We start from the raw sequence: 22,099 nt of genomic DNA, 5'->3' as shown, positions 1-22,099 counted from the left end.
TCTTTGTTTACCCACATTTTCCTCACCTAGCCTAGTTTAGGACAATCCCCACCCTTGTTCTTAAAAGATAGTGAGCATGACTTAATTGAATTCCTTTTGAGTTACATTATGAAAGAAAATAAGTGTGGGGGAGAGAATGTTTAAGTGTTTATGTTTTGAGATTCAAAAGAAAAGAAAAAAAAAAAAAAAAAAAAAAAGAGAAAAGAAAGAAAGAAAGAAAAAAAGAGCTTAAAAACAAAAAAAAAATGAAAATAAGTGAAAATGAACTCACGAGCGTTGATGGTTGAAGAAAGGGTCCAAAAAAAGATGAATATGGCCCTAAGTTCTGTGTAATTCCCCCTTGAGTGATCAAAGTTGACTTCTGCATTCTAAAGGAAATTCTAAGTGCCTAATTCAATACTTTGCTCACTATTGCTTGAAGAACGTTTGTTATCCTTACCTTTCATTTTTAGCCAATTACCCCAAGCCCCGTTACAACCCTTGACTTCTATATTGAGTGTTATGTATTTCAGTTGTGGAGTTTGAACTTGGTATGAGCTTATGGTGTCACTGGTTCTCGCGTCTAAGTAGTAGCATTCCATTCATGAGATCATATCTAAACATGCTTATTAACTCCAGAAAATGCTTTCCTTATTATAACATATGTGAGTGTTCGTCTACATGTTTACATCAATCTTCTCACATATACCTAGTGTAGGGTGTGTAGTCAGAAAATCTGTGTGAAAAACGAGAGTACATCTAGTAAGAAATTGAGGGAATTCTCTAAGGCATGTTACTACATTCAAAACATGGTTTTAAATGCTTAATTGGGAACTAGTATATGGTGACTATGATTAAGAATGTACTTAAGTGTAAAGATGGCTCAAATCTGTGAGAATAATGATTTTTAACTTGTCATGTGCATTGGAAGTCCCTGATACGATTGTTGGAAGGTGTAGGTTGTGTTTTGTTCTTTTTGTTTTGTTTTTCTGTTTTGCTCGAGGACTAGCAAAAGCTAAGTGTGGGGGTATTTGATAGGAGCATATTTATGCGACTTAAATGGCTTGTTCTCGTACATTTACGTTATGTTTCTTTAGTTATTTTAGTACTTTAAGCTATTTTCGTGTGTTTGTAGGTCCAAAGGGCTAAAGGAGCAAAAAGATGCATTTTGGAGACTTTTGGAGCACTTTTGGGCTAAGGACGGATAGCTTATGCTTGAAGCCAAAGTGTTGGACGAAATTGAAGACCTAATTGGAGCCAAAGTGTTGGAACCTTGTTCTCTTTAGTTTTAGGACATTTAAACCTTTCCTAATCCCAATCATGCCATGCATAACACACATCCATTCTAACACATTGTCATTGCACATGCATTTCCTTCATTAGTTAACCCACATGCACTTATCACTTATCATCACCACATATCATATCACTTAATCACTTATCACTTATCATCACCACTTAACCACTTATCATATCATAACCACATATCATATCACTTATCACTTATCACTTAACATATCATCCACCTACTTCACCTACAACATCCACCTACTTCACCTACAACATCCACTTCACCTACAACATCCACCTACTTCACCTACAACATCCACCTACTTCACCTACAACCTCCACTTACTTCACCAACCTCACACACTTACTTCACCTACAAATGACATAGCCATATGTTCCCTCCACTACTCCTATAAATACCCTTGCATTCATTCATTCAAAAACATCTCATTTCATACACAACACACCACAAACACATCCCTTTCTCTCTTAGCCGTGAGTCTCCCTTAGAATCCAAAAACCATCTTTCCATTTCCATCACTCCTCACTCCATTCCACACTTCCATTCCCCCAAACCAACTATCCTTAGACCTTATGCTACAATAAAGAGGAAGAGAAGAGGGCCTAAACGTTCATACAATTCAAGTTTGAGTTGTTGGAATGTTTAGGTGTTTCTTTGATTTCAATGTTTAATTTTAATTCTCTTTGTTTTGTATGAGGAACTAAACCCCCCTTTAGCTAGGGGGTGATTCGAAATATATGTTTATGCTTGCATTTTGATTTGATTACTTCTAATTGCATTTCATAAGTTGTTGATTCAATTTGTTTAACCGTTTGATTGATAACTTATTTATGTATGTTTATTAAGAATGCGCGCTTAATTTTCATGCATGAATATGACGCTAGAATATAAGTGATTTTCACCTAATCGTTATGAACTTATATTCACAAGTAGTGGAGGTTGCTTATAAACAATCGCGTTAAATGAATTCTTGGCACGAGTTTCATGCTCATCATAGTAACGAATGCCTTGTCAACACTTATAGTTTTCATAATGTTTAATGATCTTTGATTGTATCTTTATTGTGCTGTTCACGTAAAGGACTTTTGGAGAATGTTGTGAATTGCGTTGCGCTAACCCATCCAATTCATTAACTTAAGGAAAACTTGACGGTTAATTTAAGCGGACCTAATTAACCCGGGGTGATGAGATTCATAATTTATTGAAATGTAATTGGAAATCTTTTTATTATGCAAGTGTAACATATGTGGAGATGACCCCCTTAGCTAGCATTCATCCATTCTATTTCATCAATTTCATATTTACATTCTGTTTTAATTTGTTCATTTAATTTAATTTCGTATAAACTTAAATCCCCCTTTACTTTAATGTTCATTTTAGTTAGAATTCAATTTAGTTTGTGTTTTTAAAGCATTTTGAGTTTTTGGTTTGTCTTAGTGTTTTAAACTTTAATTTTGTATTCTTTGAGTCTAGTTTAGTGTTTTAAACTGTGTTTTTAAGTTTTTGAGTTAGTTTCCAAGAGATTTGCAATCCCTCCTAATCCCCGGTCCAGAACGATCCCTACTTACACTTATACTACAAATTGACAAAAAGAGGGTTTAATTTGTGTGCGTATAATTCTCGCATCACTTACATGTACCACCTCCTTCTCCCGAATCCGTTTCCTTGTTGTACAAATCTTCCTCAAAAACTTAGCGTACTTTGGAATTTGCTTTATTGCATCAAGGAGCGGGATATTGACATGCACCTTCCTAAACGTCTCTAGGATGTCTTTTTCATCCTCCTCTGTCTTAGATTGCATAAACCTGCTAGGAAAGGGCACATTTAGTGGAATAGAACTAGACAAATTCGAATTTGGACTCACCTTGGTGGTTTGGGATGCATTGGATGAAGTAGTGTTTCTAGGTGCTTGCGGCAAAGGGGATTGTGTCCTTGCCATGGGCTTGCTTGCAACCTCCTCTTCATGTTGCAACGTCTCGTCTTCATTAGGACTTGTTTTGGGTGGTGTGGATGTGGTGCCAACTTCTTTTCCACTCCTCAAAGTGATTGCTTTGGCAGATTCGAATCCACCTTTCGGATTGACCACGGTTGAACTTGGCAACCTACCTTGCTCTCGGAATTGTCCCACAAACTCCGCAATCTGCCCTATTTGTTTCTCTAAGTGGTCCACCCTTTTGTCTTGGTTTTGCAATGCTTTGTTTTGATTCTCTAGCCCCTGAGACAAATTGGTAAGTAACTTAAGAATTGTATCATTGTCCAAAGACATACCTTGATGGTTTTGGGCAGATTGGGATTGTGATGCTTCTTGGCCTTGGGTTTTGGTGTAAAATCCCGGGGGTTGCTGCCTAAAGCCTCCTTGTTGGTAAGGTTGTTGAGGCTCCCGCCATTTGAAATTTGGATGATCACGCCAACCGGGATTGTAGGTAGTGGAGAAGGGGTCACCACGATTTTGGTATTGATTCCCATATCCCACGGCATTGAGTGTCTCCCACCCTCCATTCTCGATCAATTGTGGGCACTTATCCGTGGGATGTCCTTGCATGGAGCACACACCACAAGAAGCTACGGTTTGGACTTTTGGACCGTCCATCACCTGAGAAAGCAAAGTAGTGAGGTTAGCCATTTGATTTTGAAGTTCGGTTATGGTACTTACCTCATTGACTTGGTGTTGCCGTGGGGTACTCCTTTGTCCAACGCCTTCGTATTGTTGAGCGTTCAATGCTCGATTAGCAATCAACATCTTTGCAGCCGTGGGGGTCTTGTCCACCAAGGCTCCTCCCGCTGAGGCATCTAGCATTTGACGTTCAATAGGTAGAAGTCCCTCGTAAAAGTATTGTAGAAGTAGTTCCTCCTTCATTTGATGCTGTGGACATGAAGCAACAAGAGATTTAAAACGTTCATAATAAGTAGGAAATGATTCACCTTCATCTTGTTGAATTCCACTTATCCTTTTTCGTAGGAGGATGACTCGAGAAGTTGGGAAAAACTTCTCCAAGTAAGCTCGTTTCATGCTCTCCCATGATGTGACAGTTCCGGGAGCCAACTCGTACAACCAATCTTTCGCTTTCTCTTGGAGAGAAAAGGGAAAGGCCTTCATCTTCAAGATGCTCTCATCTACGTTCACCGGAGTCATGCTTGAGCAAACGACTTCAAACTCCTTCAAATGCTTGTTCGGATCTTCCATGGATAGCCCATGGTACTTCGGAATGTGATGTAACAGGCTTGACTTCAATTCGAACTCGGCAGTCTTGTCTTGAGCCGCCCTTGGGTATTGGATGCACAAGGGTGCGGCATTGGCCAATCCCGAAGCGGAAAGCTCCTTGATTGTTCGGTTGTCCGCTGCCATGTCTTCCACTTCTTCTTCAAATTCAGAAACGGACTCAGAACTTGCACTTGATTCACTAGGTTCCGGGTTCTTCCTTTTACGTCTCAACTCACGCTCAAAATCGTCGTCAAAGTCTAAAATATGTTCGTGAACCGGATTAGAACTCCGAGTCATAAACAAGTACCTAAAACAAGAAACAAAATAACATAAGAATCTGATCTATTAAGAAAAACGAAAATAACAATCCAAGGGATTAGCAAAGTTGCTAATCCCCGGCAACGGCGCCAAAAATTTGATGTGAAATATATAAGCACACAAATTAAACCCTCTTTTCGACAATTGTAGTATAGATATAAGTAGGGATCGTTCTAGGCCGGGGATTAGGAGGGATTGCTAATCTAATGAAAATTGACTCAAAGATGTGAAAATATGTTTTAAAACACTTTAAATAGACTCACAAGACTCTTACTAACTTATATGACTCAAAACAAACTTTAAAGACTCAAAACAACCAAAAACAACCAAAAAGACTCAATTTAGACTCTATGACTTAATTTGGACGAAAATACACTTGGTTTTGACTCTAAAGACTCAAAAAGACTCTTTTGGACAGATTTGGAACAAATAAGAAAGGGGGTTTTGATTTTGGACGAATTTAAAAGAAAACAAGTGACTTAAAACTTTAAAACAGATTTTGGACGAAAATAAGAAAAACTAATGGATGATGGGATAGCCAAGGGATACTTCTCCACACATGATACTTTCTAACATAAATTGATTTCCAGTTGCTTTTCCGATAAACCATGAACCTCAACACCCCAGATTAACTGTGACATCACTAATTAACCCTCAGATTTCCCTTAAGTTAGTGGATTGGATGACATCATACGACAACCCAAAGCATTCTTCAAAAAGTCCCCTACATGACATCATAATAGAGATACGGTTAAAGATCATTACGTTCAATGGAAACCATAAGTATTGACAAAGCACTTGTAACTATGACATCATGATACGCATGCTAGGAATTTACTTAACATGATTGTGAAAACAACCTTAACTACTTGTGAATATAAGTTTGTGACGATTATGTGAAACACCCTTATATTCTAGCCCCAAATTCAAGCATGCAAATTAAGTAGGCCTCCCTAATAAACATACAAGAACAAGTTATCCATCAAACGGTTAAGTAAATTGCATTCGCAATTTATGAAATCACAACTGGAATTAATCAAATCATATTATAATTGTAATCATGGTTTCAAAGCATCCCTAGGCTAAAACGAGTTTAGCCTCTCATGTTCATGACAAAACAAAGCAATATAGATTTAAACATTGAAAATAAAAGATAGATTACACCTAGACACGTCCAACACTCCAACTTGAATGTACAAACGCCCAAGGCTTGGTCTTCCTTCTCCTCCTCCTTGCTAGGTCACGGCACAAGGGTCTATGGTGAGTTTGTGGATGATTTTCTGGATTTTGGATGGTTTTAGGTATATATGGTGGTGTGGCAAGGGGTTATGGTGGTGTATGGAGGTTGGGATAGATGTATGGAAGTAGGGGAATGATGGATGGGTGGTTGCAAGGTCACGGCAAGGGTTGATTTCTGAAGGGATGTATGAATGTTGTGTGAAGGGATGGTGGTGATTAAATGGCACGGCAAGGCTGTTTATATAGGCTATTTTTGGAACACTTAGTGTAGGAAAAGGATTGCCTAATCCCATTGTAAAAAGGTTAACTCAAGGCAGAAATCAAGTGGGAATGGGAATAGGAATTTCGGCTAGGAATTAGGGAGTTCTAGAAGGCTAGGTGCGGCACACATGTAGGGATAGGATTAGGTGTTCTAGAAACTGTGTTTAAGGCAGATTTCCTAATCCTAAAGGGCCTAGGACATGTGATATAGGAGTAGGAAAAGGATTGTGATTCCTAAACCTACAAGGAATGGTGATTTGCGGCAATGGTATGGATGAGTCTTCTAGAAACTGAAATGGGTGTTTAAATGTGTAATTGATTCTCCCTAAGTAGCTAGGTTTAGGTCCCAATCTGATTTGGATAGGATAGAATAGGATAATGTTAGAGATAGGATAGGATAGGGTTGGATAAGGTTGGATAAGGTTGGATAAGGTTGGATAAGGTTCCTTGTTTCTTGCTTCTTCCTTATCTTCATTGGATTAGAACTTCTTCCACCAGATTTGTAGCCTTTCCTAGCTCTTCTTGTCTTCAATTTCGTCCATCCTCTTTGCTCCTATGTTAAGCTATCCAATCCATGCCCAAAAATGCTCCAAATAGCCTCAAAATGCACTTTATTGCTCCCTTTGCCATTAGAACCTAAAAACACACGAAAATACTTTAAAAGACTAAAACAACTATGAATTAATAACATAAATGCATGAAAACAAGCTAAGTATGTCGCCTAAATATGCTCCTATCAATTACAAGAGTTGTAAATGACTAAAGTGTTATTCTCTCATCATTATTTTTGCTAACCAACATGATATAATTCTGAGGTGGGCTTGGTAATGGTGAGTCTCCCATGCCCCGCTAAGAGTTCAATATAACTCTCGAATTCCGATGAGGGATATGGAATTTGCCAAAAATAGTGGGTGGTGCTATTTGATTTAAAGACCCGAATCAAATGGCTTAAAATCAATCAATTTATATTCGTTATGTATTTGTTTACCAATATATTTGCAAACGCTATCCAAAACTTGACAAAGAAAAGCCGAATGCTTTAATTTCCGGACTTAGTTCTACAATCCCATAGATTGTCTTTAATGGCTTGTAGATGTAACTAAGTAGTCTCATCCTCACAATCTTCCTATTGATAATGTATCATTGGAAGAATATGTTAGATAAGTCTAACATGAGAAGGACAACACTTTTAATGTCATAATTCTTCAAATACAAATTGTTGTATGAAGAAATAAGAGTTGCTTTGAACAACCCTTAATCAACACAAACTTTAGTGCTTGTTTCTTTGTTACATAAACAAGGAACTTTTGAAGTAAGCACAAGGGCATGGACGCTTTATGTGCCATGATTCTTCACTTACAAATTGTTGTATGAAGAAATGAGAGTTGCCTTGAACAACTCTTGAAAGTTTGTTATTATGTTTAGAACATAATGGTTGGTTGACAAAAATAGTCCATTTATATGGACTTATGATGATTTTGAATCATTGAGTGTTGAAGTGTTAAACCACTTAATGAGACGGAAACTAGGCAAGGACTTCACCTTTGTGTCCCTATCCTAATGGTTCACTAAGTTTATTGTAAACTATATAGTGAACAATAACCGCACACTCTCCAAATCGTTTGATGTGTATAACACATTTGAAATAAGTTTCAAGAGAGATAGTGGGAGTTTAGGGACCATGACTATTGTAGTCAAAAGGGAAGTCAAATGAAGAAAGCAAAAATAACTCCAAGGGAACAAACTTTCTTTAAGAAAGGATGGACATTGGAAGGGGTATTTGCAAGAAATGTCTTGCAAGTGTCAAGAACACACCTTTCGAAGGTGTTGTGATGCGAAATATATTAAGCACACAAATTAAACCCTCTTCTGACAATTGTAGCAAAGTATGTAAGTAGGGATCGTTCAAAACCGGGGATTAGGAGGGATTGCTAAACTCTTGAAAACTGACCTAAGAACTCCAAAACAAAGTTAAAAACACTAATTTGGACTCAAAGAATGAAAAACCAAAGTTAAAACACTAAAACAAAACAAAAACTCAAAACAGCAACTAGAAGACTCAAAACTGCCTAAAAACCACTTTCTGGGCAGTTTTGAGCACCTACACTAATTTGGACGAAATTGGTTGAAAACTTGACTCAAAACACTTAAAAACATGAACCAAAACAATTTCTAACTAAATTGAGACTTCAAAGTAAAGGGGGATTTGATTTGGACGAAATTAAAGTTGAGAAAACAGATTGCAAAGTAAAACTGATTTTGAAACGTTTTTTTGGGGTTTTTAATGGATGATGAACTAGTTAGGGGTTCTTTCTCCACACATGACAAGTATGCAAATGACTTGATTTCCAGTTATTCCTTCATAGAATTATGAATGACAATGCCCCAAATTAACCGTGACATCACTAGTTAATTCTCAAGTTTTCCTTGTGTTATTGAATTGGATGACATCATACGACAACCCAAAGCATTCTTCAAAAGTTCCTTACATGACATCATAATAAAGATACAATCAAAGATCATTACGTTCAATGAAAACTATAAGCATTGACAAAGCACTTGTGACGATGACAACATGACACTTATGCTAGGAATTGAACTTAACGCGATTGTGACTAGCAACCTTCACTACTTGTGAATATAAGTGTGTGACAATTATGTGAAACAAACTTATATTCTAGCATCATATTCATGCAAGCCAATTAAGTGTCGACCCCTAATTAACAAACACAAATACGTTATTACTCGCACAGTTAAGCCAATTGCATTCACGATTCAAGAACTCAAAACTGGAATTTATCAAATCAACTTGCACACATAGTTATGGCTTCGAAATCACCCCTAACCAATAGGGGTTTAGCCACTCATGTTCATAGCAAAATGAAAGGAAAATAAATTAAACATTGAAATCATAAAACGAATTACACCTAGAATGCACCAACGACGAAGCTTGAGCATCCAAGAGTCTTTCCTTCTTTCTCCTTGCTACGGCACAAAGGTGGATGGGATGGTTGGGATGTGTTTTAGGATCAGGGATTATGGAATTGGATGGAGGATAGGCACGACAAGGTGTAGTGTTTGGCTGGAATTGTGTTTTTAGGATTTTAGGATGTGTAGAGTGGGTGAATGAATCCTCCAAGTGCCTTGCTGCAAAGCCTTATTTATAGGGCTAGGAAAGGTTTTGAACTTAGTTGAAACCAAAAGGTTTTTTGTACCAGAAATTCTATACATGAAACACTTAAAGGATATATGTGTGTAGCTTGGACAAGGTAGGAGACAAGATAGGACGGCTAGGAGACAAGGTAGGACGGCTAGTGACGGCTAGGAGACAAGGTAGGACGGCTAGTGACAAGGTAGGACGGCTAGTAGACAAGGTAGGACGGCTAGTGACAAGCTAGGACGGCTAGGAGACAAGCTAGAAATTAGGCACCATGTGTGAATAGATAAAGCCTTCTAGAAATAAGGTTTTTTTAGGCCCCCTTGCAGCTCCCTAACTGAATTCAAGCCTTCAAATTCGTCCATCCTCATGCCTCCATGCTTGCACTATCCAATCTTGGCCCAAAAATGCTCTAGAATGCTCCAAATTGCTTCTTTTTGCATACTTTGACACTAAAACCTGAAATTGCACGAAAATGACTTTAAACACTTAAACTAACTAAGGAAAAACAACATAAATGCATGAGAACAAGCCAATTAAGTCGCATAAAAATGCTCCTATCATGTTGTAATATGTTCTTGAAATAGTTCAAAACAGTTGGTTCTTCTACTTGAATGCTTGATTCCGTATTAGTAACTATGTTTTACAATTGTTGTAAAAGTGTGCTAATAAAAAGTAGAAGATTAATGAGAGAAGAGAAAGTACTTCACATTCGGAAAGTGAATAAAATATAGATCTCTGCGAAAGCGGATTGTACTTACTTCCTCATATGAACTACCAAAGAAATTGGAAAATACTAAAGATTGTCTTTACATTCCAATTTTAAGGAACTTAAATCCGTCACTATAGTAGAGATGGATAAATGTTTTGTTTGACAAAACATTGTTCTTTATTAATCAATAATTAGATTATTGTAATTTAATTGGTTGTCTCTATAGTAGAGATGATGTGGTAGTTTAACTGTTTAGAATACGATGATGCTTAAAACCCAAAAGGTTGCAAGGTAGTGACTAATCCCAACTGAGTTGTGATACCTCTAAAACATAAGTTACAAGTTGGTCATAGATGGGTGCTTTGGATCGTTAGATCCGGATCCAATACCTTCTTGTTAAAATTGTATAGAGGCGAAATGTTCGAATCTTTATTCTTTTGGAAAGAAGAAAGAATCACAAAGTTGTTGAGGTTAATTCACTTAGATGTTAGTGGCACTTGTCCACAACATAATACTGCTCATGTTGTATGACATTCACCGAAGATCACTCTCGGTTGGACTATAGTTTATTTTGAATAAACACAAGTCCGAATACTTTGCAAAAGATTTCAAAGAATTCAAGAAATGTAAGTAGATGAGTAAGACGTCTAAAGTATTTACCTCCTTAGATTTGATCCAAGGAAAAAGTAACACTTTAGATTAATTTCCTTGAAAATATCAAGGAAAGTAGCATCGTAAGATAATGAATTTCTCCATTAGGAGAAGAATGAACATGAATAAGATTTAGTTCGTTGGACATTATCAATTACCCATATATATATGATATATACTTCTTAGATTAGTTCCTATACAACTAAATGGTGATTTAATGTTTGGACATAATATGGGTTTCCGAAACCATTATTAAGATAGTCTTGATAATATATGTCTAAAACTATAAATCACAAGACAAGTTAGTTGTAGAGATCCATCCATCATGGATCTTAGCAAGCTAGTGGGAGCTATAAGTGTCTTATGAGAAAAGATCAATTGTTTGATTTCTCATAAAGATGTAAATGAATCTTTTGTTTACTAGGTTTACAAAAGATTAGTGGGAGTTAATCGTATTCCTAAATTTAAATATATATATATATATATATGATATATTAATTTTTGGAAATGAAAAGAGTACTTCTTCGTTAAAGTTATTCTATAACGATAGAATGTATATGGGAGATATAGTCTATATAATGGAATGGAAATCTATAATGATATATTTCAAGATATAATTGGATTATATCAATCCCTAAAATAGACAAGAGATGCTAGGAAGTTTCTCATTTGATGATAAACTTAAATTAGAATGACAATTCTAGTAAGACTAGGAAGTTGTTCTTCTCAAAGGGAATGTACCCTTTGACTCCCAAAGAAATAATGCGTAAATAGAATCCTTTATGCATAAGCAGAAAGGTGATTTATGTATTTCATATTGTATGAAAAACATTGATATAAGATATACCTAGAAAGGTACAAGACAATATCAGTGCAAGCCCAGGATCAGAACCATGGCAACTGTCAAGTGAGTCCTTAAGTATTTGAGAAATACTAAAGGATATATTACTGAATAATTGAGAAAGAATTAGAGTAACGTAATGGAAGCGTAAATGTATTAGATTATGAATCTAATCCATCATTGGATATTTCTTCATTATGAATGAAGAGATAAACAGATATCTCTTTATTATGACTAAAAGGATATTTGGATGGAAACATTAAAGTAATGACTTTAGTGTGTTCCATTATGAATGCAAAATATATTGCCATATAGAAGTTTACAACAATGTTGTTTGGATGGGAAAGTTCATTTATGAACTCTCTATTCGGTTCCAACCAGAAAGTGTATGACACTAATGGGGCGATAGCTCAAGCCAGGGAATCAAGGTTTCATCAAGGTCCGAACTCAAATGAGAGACTGAACCACATGATTAGGAATCATGAATAATGGTGACGTCGTTATTCTCAAGGTTGCTTCTATGGATAACATATAGATATCCATCTTGTTTAAGCCTACTACTCAGCCATTTATGAAATGAATTACAGAAGAGGTATCATCACTGATAACCAAGCTGATTGGCTCTAGTGCAAGTGGGAGATTGTTGGAAATGTGCCCTAAAACCAATCATATGATGATACTTTACGGACATTTCACAATGTTAAACTAATGTAGTTTAAATGTAAAGGGCAAAGATTATTGTTTGAGCCGTCTCATATAAATGTTATATGCTTAAAACGATAAGTCCAAGGAATATGTGATTGGAAGAATGCGATCTAAAGAAGTTAGATTCATGAGACCATTCTTTCGTTGACACATCCTAAACGTTCCTGATCATAGGATTGTCAATTGGGCATTGACAGTCCGTTAAGATCAGTACGTGTTATGTCTTCTCTCAGGGAGAGTGACTAGTCTCGAGTCATTGGTGTGTGTGACATCAAGACAAGTACGTAGGTGCTCAATAGAGAATGAGTTCACTGAAAACGATCAACGAAGAGTTCTCATATTCATGTCACATGAGAACTCATGGTTGGGATAATGCAAATTAGTCCTTTGACCTGAGGCATCACAGTTGTCTTGTGGTTAGGTCCTTAATCTTTGATTATGTCAAAGTCACTCCATCAGGAGGGTGTCCACGGCATCGTTGGGGTTAAGCCACTTAGCCATGGAGACAAGTGAATGCGCAACAAGGGATCTCTAACCTTCAAACTGTTTGAGGGAGAATACTCTATGATATGATTAAGAATCTTTGGCCAAAGTATGAATGAGATTTAGGAATGTGTTCCAAATCACATTCAAGGTAATCATCTAAGCACAAGACTCACATTGGATAGTAGACATGAATAAACTATCAAACCAAACAATGTGGTCAAGAGTATTGTATTAAAGAAAGACCGTATTGCATTTGTAATCCTAAAACTGAATAGGTTCTCCACCTCTTCTGATTAGCTTGGGTAACCATGACATGCTGCTAGGCGTCAACCATGGTTTGTGGAAGCCCTAAAAGTGTATTATCACTAACGGGAGAATTGAAAGTAAGTTTCAATTCACAATCGATTTGAAAGAGTTTGAATCGCCCACTGCCTCGCTAAAAGGAACCTAATGGATCGTACACCGTGTAAGGTAGAGATTGAAGATTCAACGGAGATGAGTAAGAATAATTAAATGGTTTAATTATTTATGGCAAGGATTAATTAATATGATTATTAATCAAACGAATAAGTTCGTTAAAAGACCTCGGGATAGTCTTGGACCTTAAGTCCCAATGGGCTTCGAACGTCAAGTCCATTGACTTAAGTTGTGTGACAACTTAATGAATAATGATTCACAAAGGCCCAAATAGCTGATAAGTCTCATTTTGCATGCATTTATATATTCCTTATTTGGCGTCTTTGTGATGTTTTTGGATTGAACTAGTTGCATTTTACATTATTTGGTGTTAGTGTGCAGTCAAGTGTGTATTTGGATCAAAGGGAAGGCAAATGAAGTAAAAACCATTCCTTTTGGTAGCTGAGCATTATTCCAAACGTGGAGAGGATTCTAGGGAGTTAAATTGAAGTCCAAATGAAGAACCTAGGAAACTTTTGACTGCTGGAATTTCAGGAAATGATGTGGAAGTGTTAAGTGGTGCAATTCGGCCATATTGGGTGATTCTAAACAAAGGCAAAAACATTGAAGTCAGATTATGTGGTTCCAACACCAAAACATGCAGTCACATGCATGATCACAACCTGGCCGTGCACTCCCATGTGATTCCAAGTCAGATTATGCACTTCTAACACCAAAACATGCAGTCACATGCATGATCACAACCTGGCCGTGCACTCCCATGTGATTCCAAGTCAGATTATGCACTTCTAATACCAAAACATGCAGTCACATGCATGATTCACAATCTGACCGTGCATTCCATTACCTTTCTCCACTTCATCTTTGCAGAAATCCACATGCATCTCAATTAAATAAACCCCATGCTTGCACATTTCCCTTTTGCCATGCACCCATTATTCCAGAAAACCACTCATCCCATCATTCCATGCCATTCCAGCGCCCCTTTTGTCCATGCCGTGTGATTTCTTCCCCTTTCCAGATTTGTACAACCAATTCCAGGTTGTCCAATTCATCTTTGCAGCCAATACACATGCATGATTCAATTAAAATAGCCACATGCTTGGACATTGCCCATGCCGTGCGTCCACCACCTTAGAAACCCATTCATTCCAGCTCATTTATGCACTCACATCTCACATGTGCAATTCCAGCTCAATTCTTAATGATGGCAGTGACATTTCCCTTCTATAAAACCATGCACATTTCACACAACAAGGCCTCTTCCATCATTCCATGATTCACACGCATAACCACTACATTTCACTCCATCTTTGACCATTTGTTCTCCCAAGTGCAGAAACCATTCAACCATAGCCAATCTACCTTCATTTTCATCACACTTGGAGAACCACCACCGAAGGCACTCTTAAGGGATTTCGACATCAGTTTTGCTTCAAGGGTTTCTTCTTATTAATTCTATGTTCACTCATGTTTTATATTTTTTATGTCAAACCTTTTGTAAACATGAAGTGTAACTAATCTCCCTCTAGGGATTCGATGTAGCCTTGCAAAGTTTGCCATGTAATTAAGTTAGAATGCTCAGTTTGTCCATCTATTTCTTGCTTCATTCTCTGATTTAATTGTGACTTTGTGGGTTGATTTTAATGTTTGATCACCATTTGAATTAACCACAGGTTGTTTAGCCAAGATTAGAGCACACATCATGCATATTCTTGGGAGATATGTGAATGGATGAAGGGAATACTTTGCAAACAACCTGCCAAGTGTTACCTTTGGTTTTATGAAAGTTTCTTGTTCGTAACACCTTCTTGATTAGGAACCAAAGTTGCACATCACAACTAGGCTCATGAGTAAGGACATGTGATCAAATCCACACATCATATGGTTGATCATATCTAAGTGAAACAAACTCAAGAAATAGGTAGATAGCTGAGTATAAACTAACTTAACAAACATGGACTTGGTTTAAGCAATGGTGAAACCGAATCCCTAGCTTCATCTCCATTGGTGCTATCCCATTTTATTAGTTGTCGATTCATTTAATTGTGTTTACTTCATTTTCTAGTGTTTTCAAGTTACAATAACAAATCTGCCTAATTTGATTAGTTTTATTCATTTCATATAGTTCTTGCAAAACAAGTGATTATATAGGATCAATTAGTCCCTGTGGATTCGACACCCTTACTTGTGCCATTATACTAAACATATTCTAGCATTAGGAAGGAATTAATTCAACAATAGCCCAATGAATACCCTAAGGCCGGCCATTTAGAGAAAGAGTGGGTTTTGGACTTATTTACAAGTTTGCCACTCAAATGAATTAAGGTATAAGTATGACTTTATAGCCAAAATTCATTAAGGGTTGTTTTTGGGGAAATTGGAGAAACACAAACTCTCCTTTCTCTCTAGAAATGGCCGGCCACCCTAGAGGAAAACATCTAGCAATCTTACTTCCTCTAGGTCACTCATTTCTTCTACAATATGCCTTGGTGTGGAGATTTAGAGGTTCTCAATTTTGGGAACTTGGAGAAACCTTTTCATCCATCCAAATCCATGGATCTAAGATGCAAGGAATGAAGGCCCTCTCTTTGGGTGATTAGCCTTTGCTTATGCAAAGAGGAATCTACAAAGGTATTGATTTCTCAACTCACTTTGTTTTGAGTTGAGTCTTGGTTCACCTATCTACTAGGCTTTGAAGTTCATGGGTTAAGTTTTGTTTTTGAGTGCATATAAACATGATTCCGCCTTTTAATTGTTAATTGCATGTTGTTGATGTTGCTCAAATGAACTTGTTTTTCACAAATTTTCCTTCAAATATAAGTTTGTAACGATTAGGTGAAACTCACTTATATTCTAGCGTCATATTTATGCATGAAAGTTAAGCGTGCACTCTCAATAAACATACATAAATAAGTTATCAATCAAACAGTTAAACAAATTGAATCCACAACTTATAAAACGCAATTAGAAGTAATCAACTCAAAATGCAAGCATAAACATATATTTCGAATCCCCCCCTAGCCAAGGGGGGTTTAGTTCCTCATACGTACAAAACAAAGAGAATCAAAGAAACACCTAAACATTCCAACAACTCGAACTTGAATTGTATGAACGTTTAGGCCCTCTTCTCTTCCATTCCTCATTCGTACAAAACAAAGAGTATTGAAATTAAACATTGAAATCAAAGAAACACCTAAACATTCCAACAACTCAAACTTGAATTGTATGAACGTTTAGGCCCTCTTATCTTCCTCTTCGTTGTAGCACAAGGTCTAAGGATAGTTTGATGGTGTGAATGGTTTGGGGAGTGGTGGAATGGCTGAATTTCTGGTGGTGTTTGGATTAATAGGGAACTCACGGCCAAAGGGCAGTTTTGATGTGTGAATGGGTGAATTTCTGAAATGGAAGAATGAATGAATTTTGTGGCTGCAATGGATGCTTATTTATAGGTGGAGAAAGGGGTGAATGTGCATGTGGCTGATTTGTGGTGCAATGATGAAAGGAAAAGTGCATGTGGCTGATTTGTGATGGAATGATGAAAGGAAAAATGCATGTGGCTGATTTGTGGTGAGTGGGAATGCAATCTGAAATGGGAGAGCATGTGGATTAAAGGGGGTGATAGGAGCATATTCATGCGACTTAAATGGCTTGTTCTCGTGCATTTACGTTATGTTTCTTTAGTTATTTTAGTACTTTAAGCTATTTTCGTGTGTTTGTAGGTCCAAAGGGCTAAAGGAGCAAAAAGATGCATTTTGGAGACTTTTGGAGCACTTTTGGGCTAAGGATGGATAGCTTATGCTTGGAGCCAAAGTGTTGGACGAAATTGAAGACCTAATTGAAGACCAAAGTGTTGGAACCTTGTTCCCTTTAGTTTTAGGACATTTAAACCTTTCATAATCCCATTCATCAACACATGCATCCACATGCATTCACCCTTTAAACCATTAAATCCACATGCTTTCCTATTCAATTAAATCAGCCACATGCATTCATCATCATAACCTAGCTGTCATTCCACTTCATTGCACATGCATTCACTCTTTAATTCACATGCATTCACTCTTTAATTCACATGCATTTACTCTTTAATTCACATGCAAAACATCCCATTCCATCTCCCATTTCAGATTGCATTCCATAATCATTCACTCACCTTTAATCCACATGCATCTTCCATAAATCAAATCAGCCACATTCACCACCACATTCACTCACCACAAACATTCCACATGCATTCATCAACATATCTAGTTGTCACTCACATGCATTTGCTTCATCATTTCCAACCCACATGTCCTTTTAATCATTCAAACATACACCCATTCACCACCAGAAATCATCCTTGCCATGAGTTCCCATCAGATTTCCATCATATTCACATGCATTCCATCCTTTAAAACATTGCACATGCACTCCCTTTAATTAATTAAGCCACATGCACTCCCATCCATTTCATCATTGCAGCCAACACATGCTTTCACATGCATTTTCAGATTGTCCCCTTGCACATGCAGCCACTTATTCAAAGCACATGCATTTCCACCCTTTAATCACATGCATAAATCAGCCACATGCATCTCCCATCACCATTCCAGATTTCCACCACCCTCCTAGCTGTCATGTTCCCCCCATTTCACCTATAAATAACCCTTCATTGCAGCCACAAAGGGGGGGATCCATTCACCACAGAAATAAGGCCTTTGTGCCAGAAATTCACCCATTCCAAACACTCTTCCATAAACTCATCCATTGCAGAAATGTAGACCATCAAACCACCCCCTTTGTGCCGTGAGTCTCCCCTACAAATCCAAACACCATCCTTCCATTCCTCCACCACTACCCAAACCATTCACACCATCAAACTATCCTTAGACCTTGTGCTACAACGAAGAGGAAGATAAGAGTGCCTAAACGTTCATACAATTCAAGTTTGAGTTGTTGGAATGTTTAGGTGTTTCTTTGATTTCTATGTTTAATTTCAATACTCTTTGTTTTGTACGAATGAGGCATGGAAGAAAAGAGTGCCTAAACGTTCATACAATTCAAGTTTGAGTTGTTGGAATGTTTAGGTGTTTCTTTGATTCTCTTTGTTTTGTATCATAAGGAACTAAACCCCCCTTGGCTAGGGGGTGATTCGAAATATATGTTTATGCTTGCGTTTTGATTTGATTACTTCTAATTGCGTTTCATAATTTGTGGATTCAATTTGTTTAACTATTTGATTGATAACTTATTTATGTATGTTTATTGAGAATGCGCACTTAATTTTCATGCATGAATATGACGCTAGAATATAAGTGAGTTTCACCTAATAGTTACGAACTTATATTCACAAGTAGTGGAGGTTGCTTATAAACAATCGCGTTAAATGAATTCTTGGCAAGAGTATCATGCATTCATAGTTACAATTGCCTCGTCAATACTTATAATTTTCATAGAGCGTAATGATTCTTTCTTGTATCTCTATTATGCAATCATGTAGGGGACTTGTGGGGAATGTTGTATGCGCTAACCCATCCAATTCAATAACGTTAGGAAGATTTGAAGGTTAATTAGTGCATCACGGTTAACTTGGAGTGTTGAGAATTAATGATTTATTGAAATGCAATTGGAAATCGTTTTATTATGCAAGTATAACATGTATGGAGATGAACCCCTTAGCTAGCCTTCATTCCATTCAATTCTATCACACATTCACATTTACATTTTGCTTTTACTTACAATCTGTTCTTTTAATTTAATTTCGTCAAAACCTTAATCCCCCTTTACTTTAGTGTCCAATTTAGTTAGAAAGTGTCTTAGTTTGTGTTTATAAGTGTTTTGATTCAATTTGTTACACAAATTCGTCCAAATTCACCAAAGTGCTCAAAACTGCCCAGAAAGTGATTTTAAGGCAGTTTTGAGCGTTTTGGGTGATGTTTGAGTCTTTTGGTTTGTCTTAGTGTTTTAAAGTTTAGTTTTGCATTCTTTGAGTCTAGTATAGTGTTTTATATTGTGTTTTTACGTTTTTGAGTCAGTTTCCAAGTGATTTGCAATCCCTCCTAATCCCCGGTTAAGAACGATCCCTACTTATACTTATACTACAATTGTCAAAAAGAGGGTTTAATTTGTGTGCGTATAATTCTCGCATCAAATTTTGGCGCCGTTGCCGGGGATTAGAAAATTTGCTAATCCCTTGGATTGTTTTATTTTCGTTTGTTTTTATTTTTCCAGATTCTTAATTTTGTTTTGTTTCTTGTTTTAGGTACTAGTTCATGACTCGGAGTTCTCATCCGATTCGTGAACATATCCTGGAGTGATTGGGTTCTTCGTTCGGCTGCAAGACGTAAAAGAAAGCGCTACTTGGGAGGCAACCCAATGCACTGAATAAAACAAAGCATGTTCAAAAAAAAAAAAAAAAAAAAAAAAAAAAAGATACTAAACATGGAGAAAGATGGAGCTTCACAAAGGTTGTTTACGTGAAGCCCCACTACGAGGCGTCGGAGCGGAAGGCATAGTAGCGGAAGGCATCGAAGCGGAAGGCTTTGAAGCAGAAGGCATCGGAGCGGAAGGCATCGAAGCGGAAGGAATAGAAGCGGGAGGCATCGGAGCGGAAGTCATCGGAGCTAGAGCATTCCAGGCCTCAATACTTGGCCAAACGCTGGATGACCCAGGAAAAAGGTGCCTCTGGAGGAAAGACGAAAACCTTTGACGGTCACTGTGAATCCGACCTTCAGACTCTTGCAGCTCATCAAGCTTCCTCTTCATGCCCGTCGAATAGTTGTTGGCAAGCACGTGCAAACTTCTATTCTCGTACTTAAGCTGCTGGATCTCTTGCTTAAGACTTTCCACCTCTGCCATTAATGATTCCACCTGACGAGAGCGGGCAAGCAGGCGTTGGCCCATGTTGGACACAGAGCTTGCACACTGAACACTAAGTGCGAGGGACTCTTGAACGGCCAACTCATCGGACCGTCCTGACAGCAGCCTACTATCTTTTGGAGTGAGGAGGTTCCTAGCTACTATTGTAGCTGTTGTGGCGTCCTGCATCACGGAGTCTTCACTTGTGAGAGGACCGTTAGAAGATAAGAAAGAAGGGCGCCATACGTTACCTTGACGCGGCGCGCCCGTATCACTGCTAAGGCTCAATTCCAAGCTAAGGTTCGATGAGTTTGCCATTTTTCAAAAGTGTTCAAAGAGAAGGGATGGAGTTAAATTTCAAAGGCCCGGAGTCGATTTTCAAGAATGGGAAATCTTCAGAGTGTGTTTGTTGTGATGATCGATAGCTCAATAAAAAAGCCAAGGCGACGCGTCCACCAATTCAAAAAGCCGGAATTTCCGGCGTAATTTAGGCGACGCTTTCTCGGCTTTTCAGAAGACGCGTTCAACTTTGTCAAAAGATTTTTTCTTTTCAGACAACACGTGGAGGCCATCACCACAACTACACATCTTTAGCCGACAAGCGCAAAGTTCGGCGACGCTTTCTCTGCTTTTCAGAAGATGCGTGCAGCTTTGTCAAAAGGAGCCGCATCCGAACTACTACGTGTCGTTCAGAAAGCGAAGGGGCGCCTGCTCAGAAATCGAAAAGGCGTATTCAGAAATCGAAGAGGCGCCACTATTTCAAAAAGCCGGATTTGCGGGATCAAAACGCTTGTCGACAAGGGTAAAAGAACAATACCACTTGATATTATCTCTATATATGTCGACCTTCGTCTTTTATGGCAAGGCAAACTTGAAGAAATTGCCCAACTCTCCCTCACCTCTGAGGGCGCACTCCCAGCAAAGCCTTTTGAAATTCTCAATTCTTTCTTCTTCCCCAAAGATGATACCAGATGCCTGGAGTACAGATGACCCAGGAGGAAACGGCGGATTGAAGTGTGCTGATTCATTCACCGCTTCTTCAAAAGCAAAGGTATCTCATATCATCAAGGTCAAAAGCAAAAGTATCTCATATCATGCTCTTTCCCTGTCTTTTTCTTTGTCCTTGTTCTTACTCGCATGGCAAAGTAAAAGAAGCAATCAGCCGGCACTTGGAGTCAGTCTTCCGATCTGGAGCCAACTGCCTGGAATCTATTCCTGATTGCTTACCTAGCGTTGCTCTCGAGTAGTTGATAGGAGCATATTCATGCGACTTAAATGGGTTGTTCTCGTACATTTACGTTATGTTTCTTTAGTTAGTTTAGTCCTTTATGCTTCTTTTGTGTGTTTTCAGGATAATAAGACGTGTTTGACGAAAGGATGCATTGTGGAGTGTTTTGGAGCACTATTGGGCTAAGGATGGATAGCTTATGCTTGGAGCCCAAGTGTTGGATGAAATTGAAGGCCTTGTAACCACTTGAGGACATAAAACAATGGCCCTAACCCAATTACATTCACCTTGCCTTGGGCTTAACACAAACACCATTCCTTGCCATGCAAGGGGGAGCAATTTGGGTCCATTTCATGTACTTAAACCCTAGCCCAATCCACAATCACTTCAAAGCCATGCAAAACCTTTCAACACCCTTTAATCATTCCCCTTTAAGTTATGGTTTTATTTCCTAACCCTACATGCATTATTTATTAGCATCTTCACATGCATTCATCATCATTCACTCTAGTTTTAATTCACATGCATTCCATCCTTTAATTCACCCACATGCCCCTTTAAATCATTCAATCACACCATCACACATTCATCCTCCAACATTGCACATGCACTTTGCCTTTCATCATTGCACAACAATCATAAGAGCCACATGCACTCTTAAACAATCAACAACATATTCTCCCATTCCCCCTATAAAAACCCATGCATTCATTGAGAAATTCATTCACTCCCCACTCCATCTCTCCAT

At 37.9% G+C, this 22,099-nt stretch overlaps 1 protein-coding gene across 1 annotated transcript in view; it reads right to left on the bottom strand.

Annotated features, from left to right (window-relative positions):
• Positions 1-14,582: 14,582 nt before the first annotated feature.
• The window catches only part of LOC148690140 (uncharacterized), a 138,028-nt gene continuing 130,511 nt past the window's right edge, over positions 14,583-22,099 (bottom strand). Inside the window, exon 2 of the mRNA XM_088687199.1 lies at positions 14,583-14,645. Coding sequence (XP_088543325.1) covers positions 14,583-14,645 — 63 coding nt within the window. The remainder of the gene's footprint in view (positions 14,646-22,099) is intronic.

The sequence above is a fragment of the Pyrus communis genome, chromosome 16, assembly GCF_041283825.1.
Source record: "Pyrus communis isolate YQ-2024b chromosome 16, ASM4128382v1, whole genome shotgun sequence".
NCBI classification, from domain to species: Eukaryota; Viridiplantae; Streptophyta; class Magnoliopsida; order Rosales; family Rosaceae; genus Pyrus; species Pyrus communis.
The sequence above is the reverse complement of the archived record's forward strand: the minus strand, read 5'-3'. Positions and strand labels throughout refer to the sequence as shown.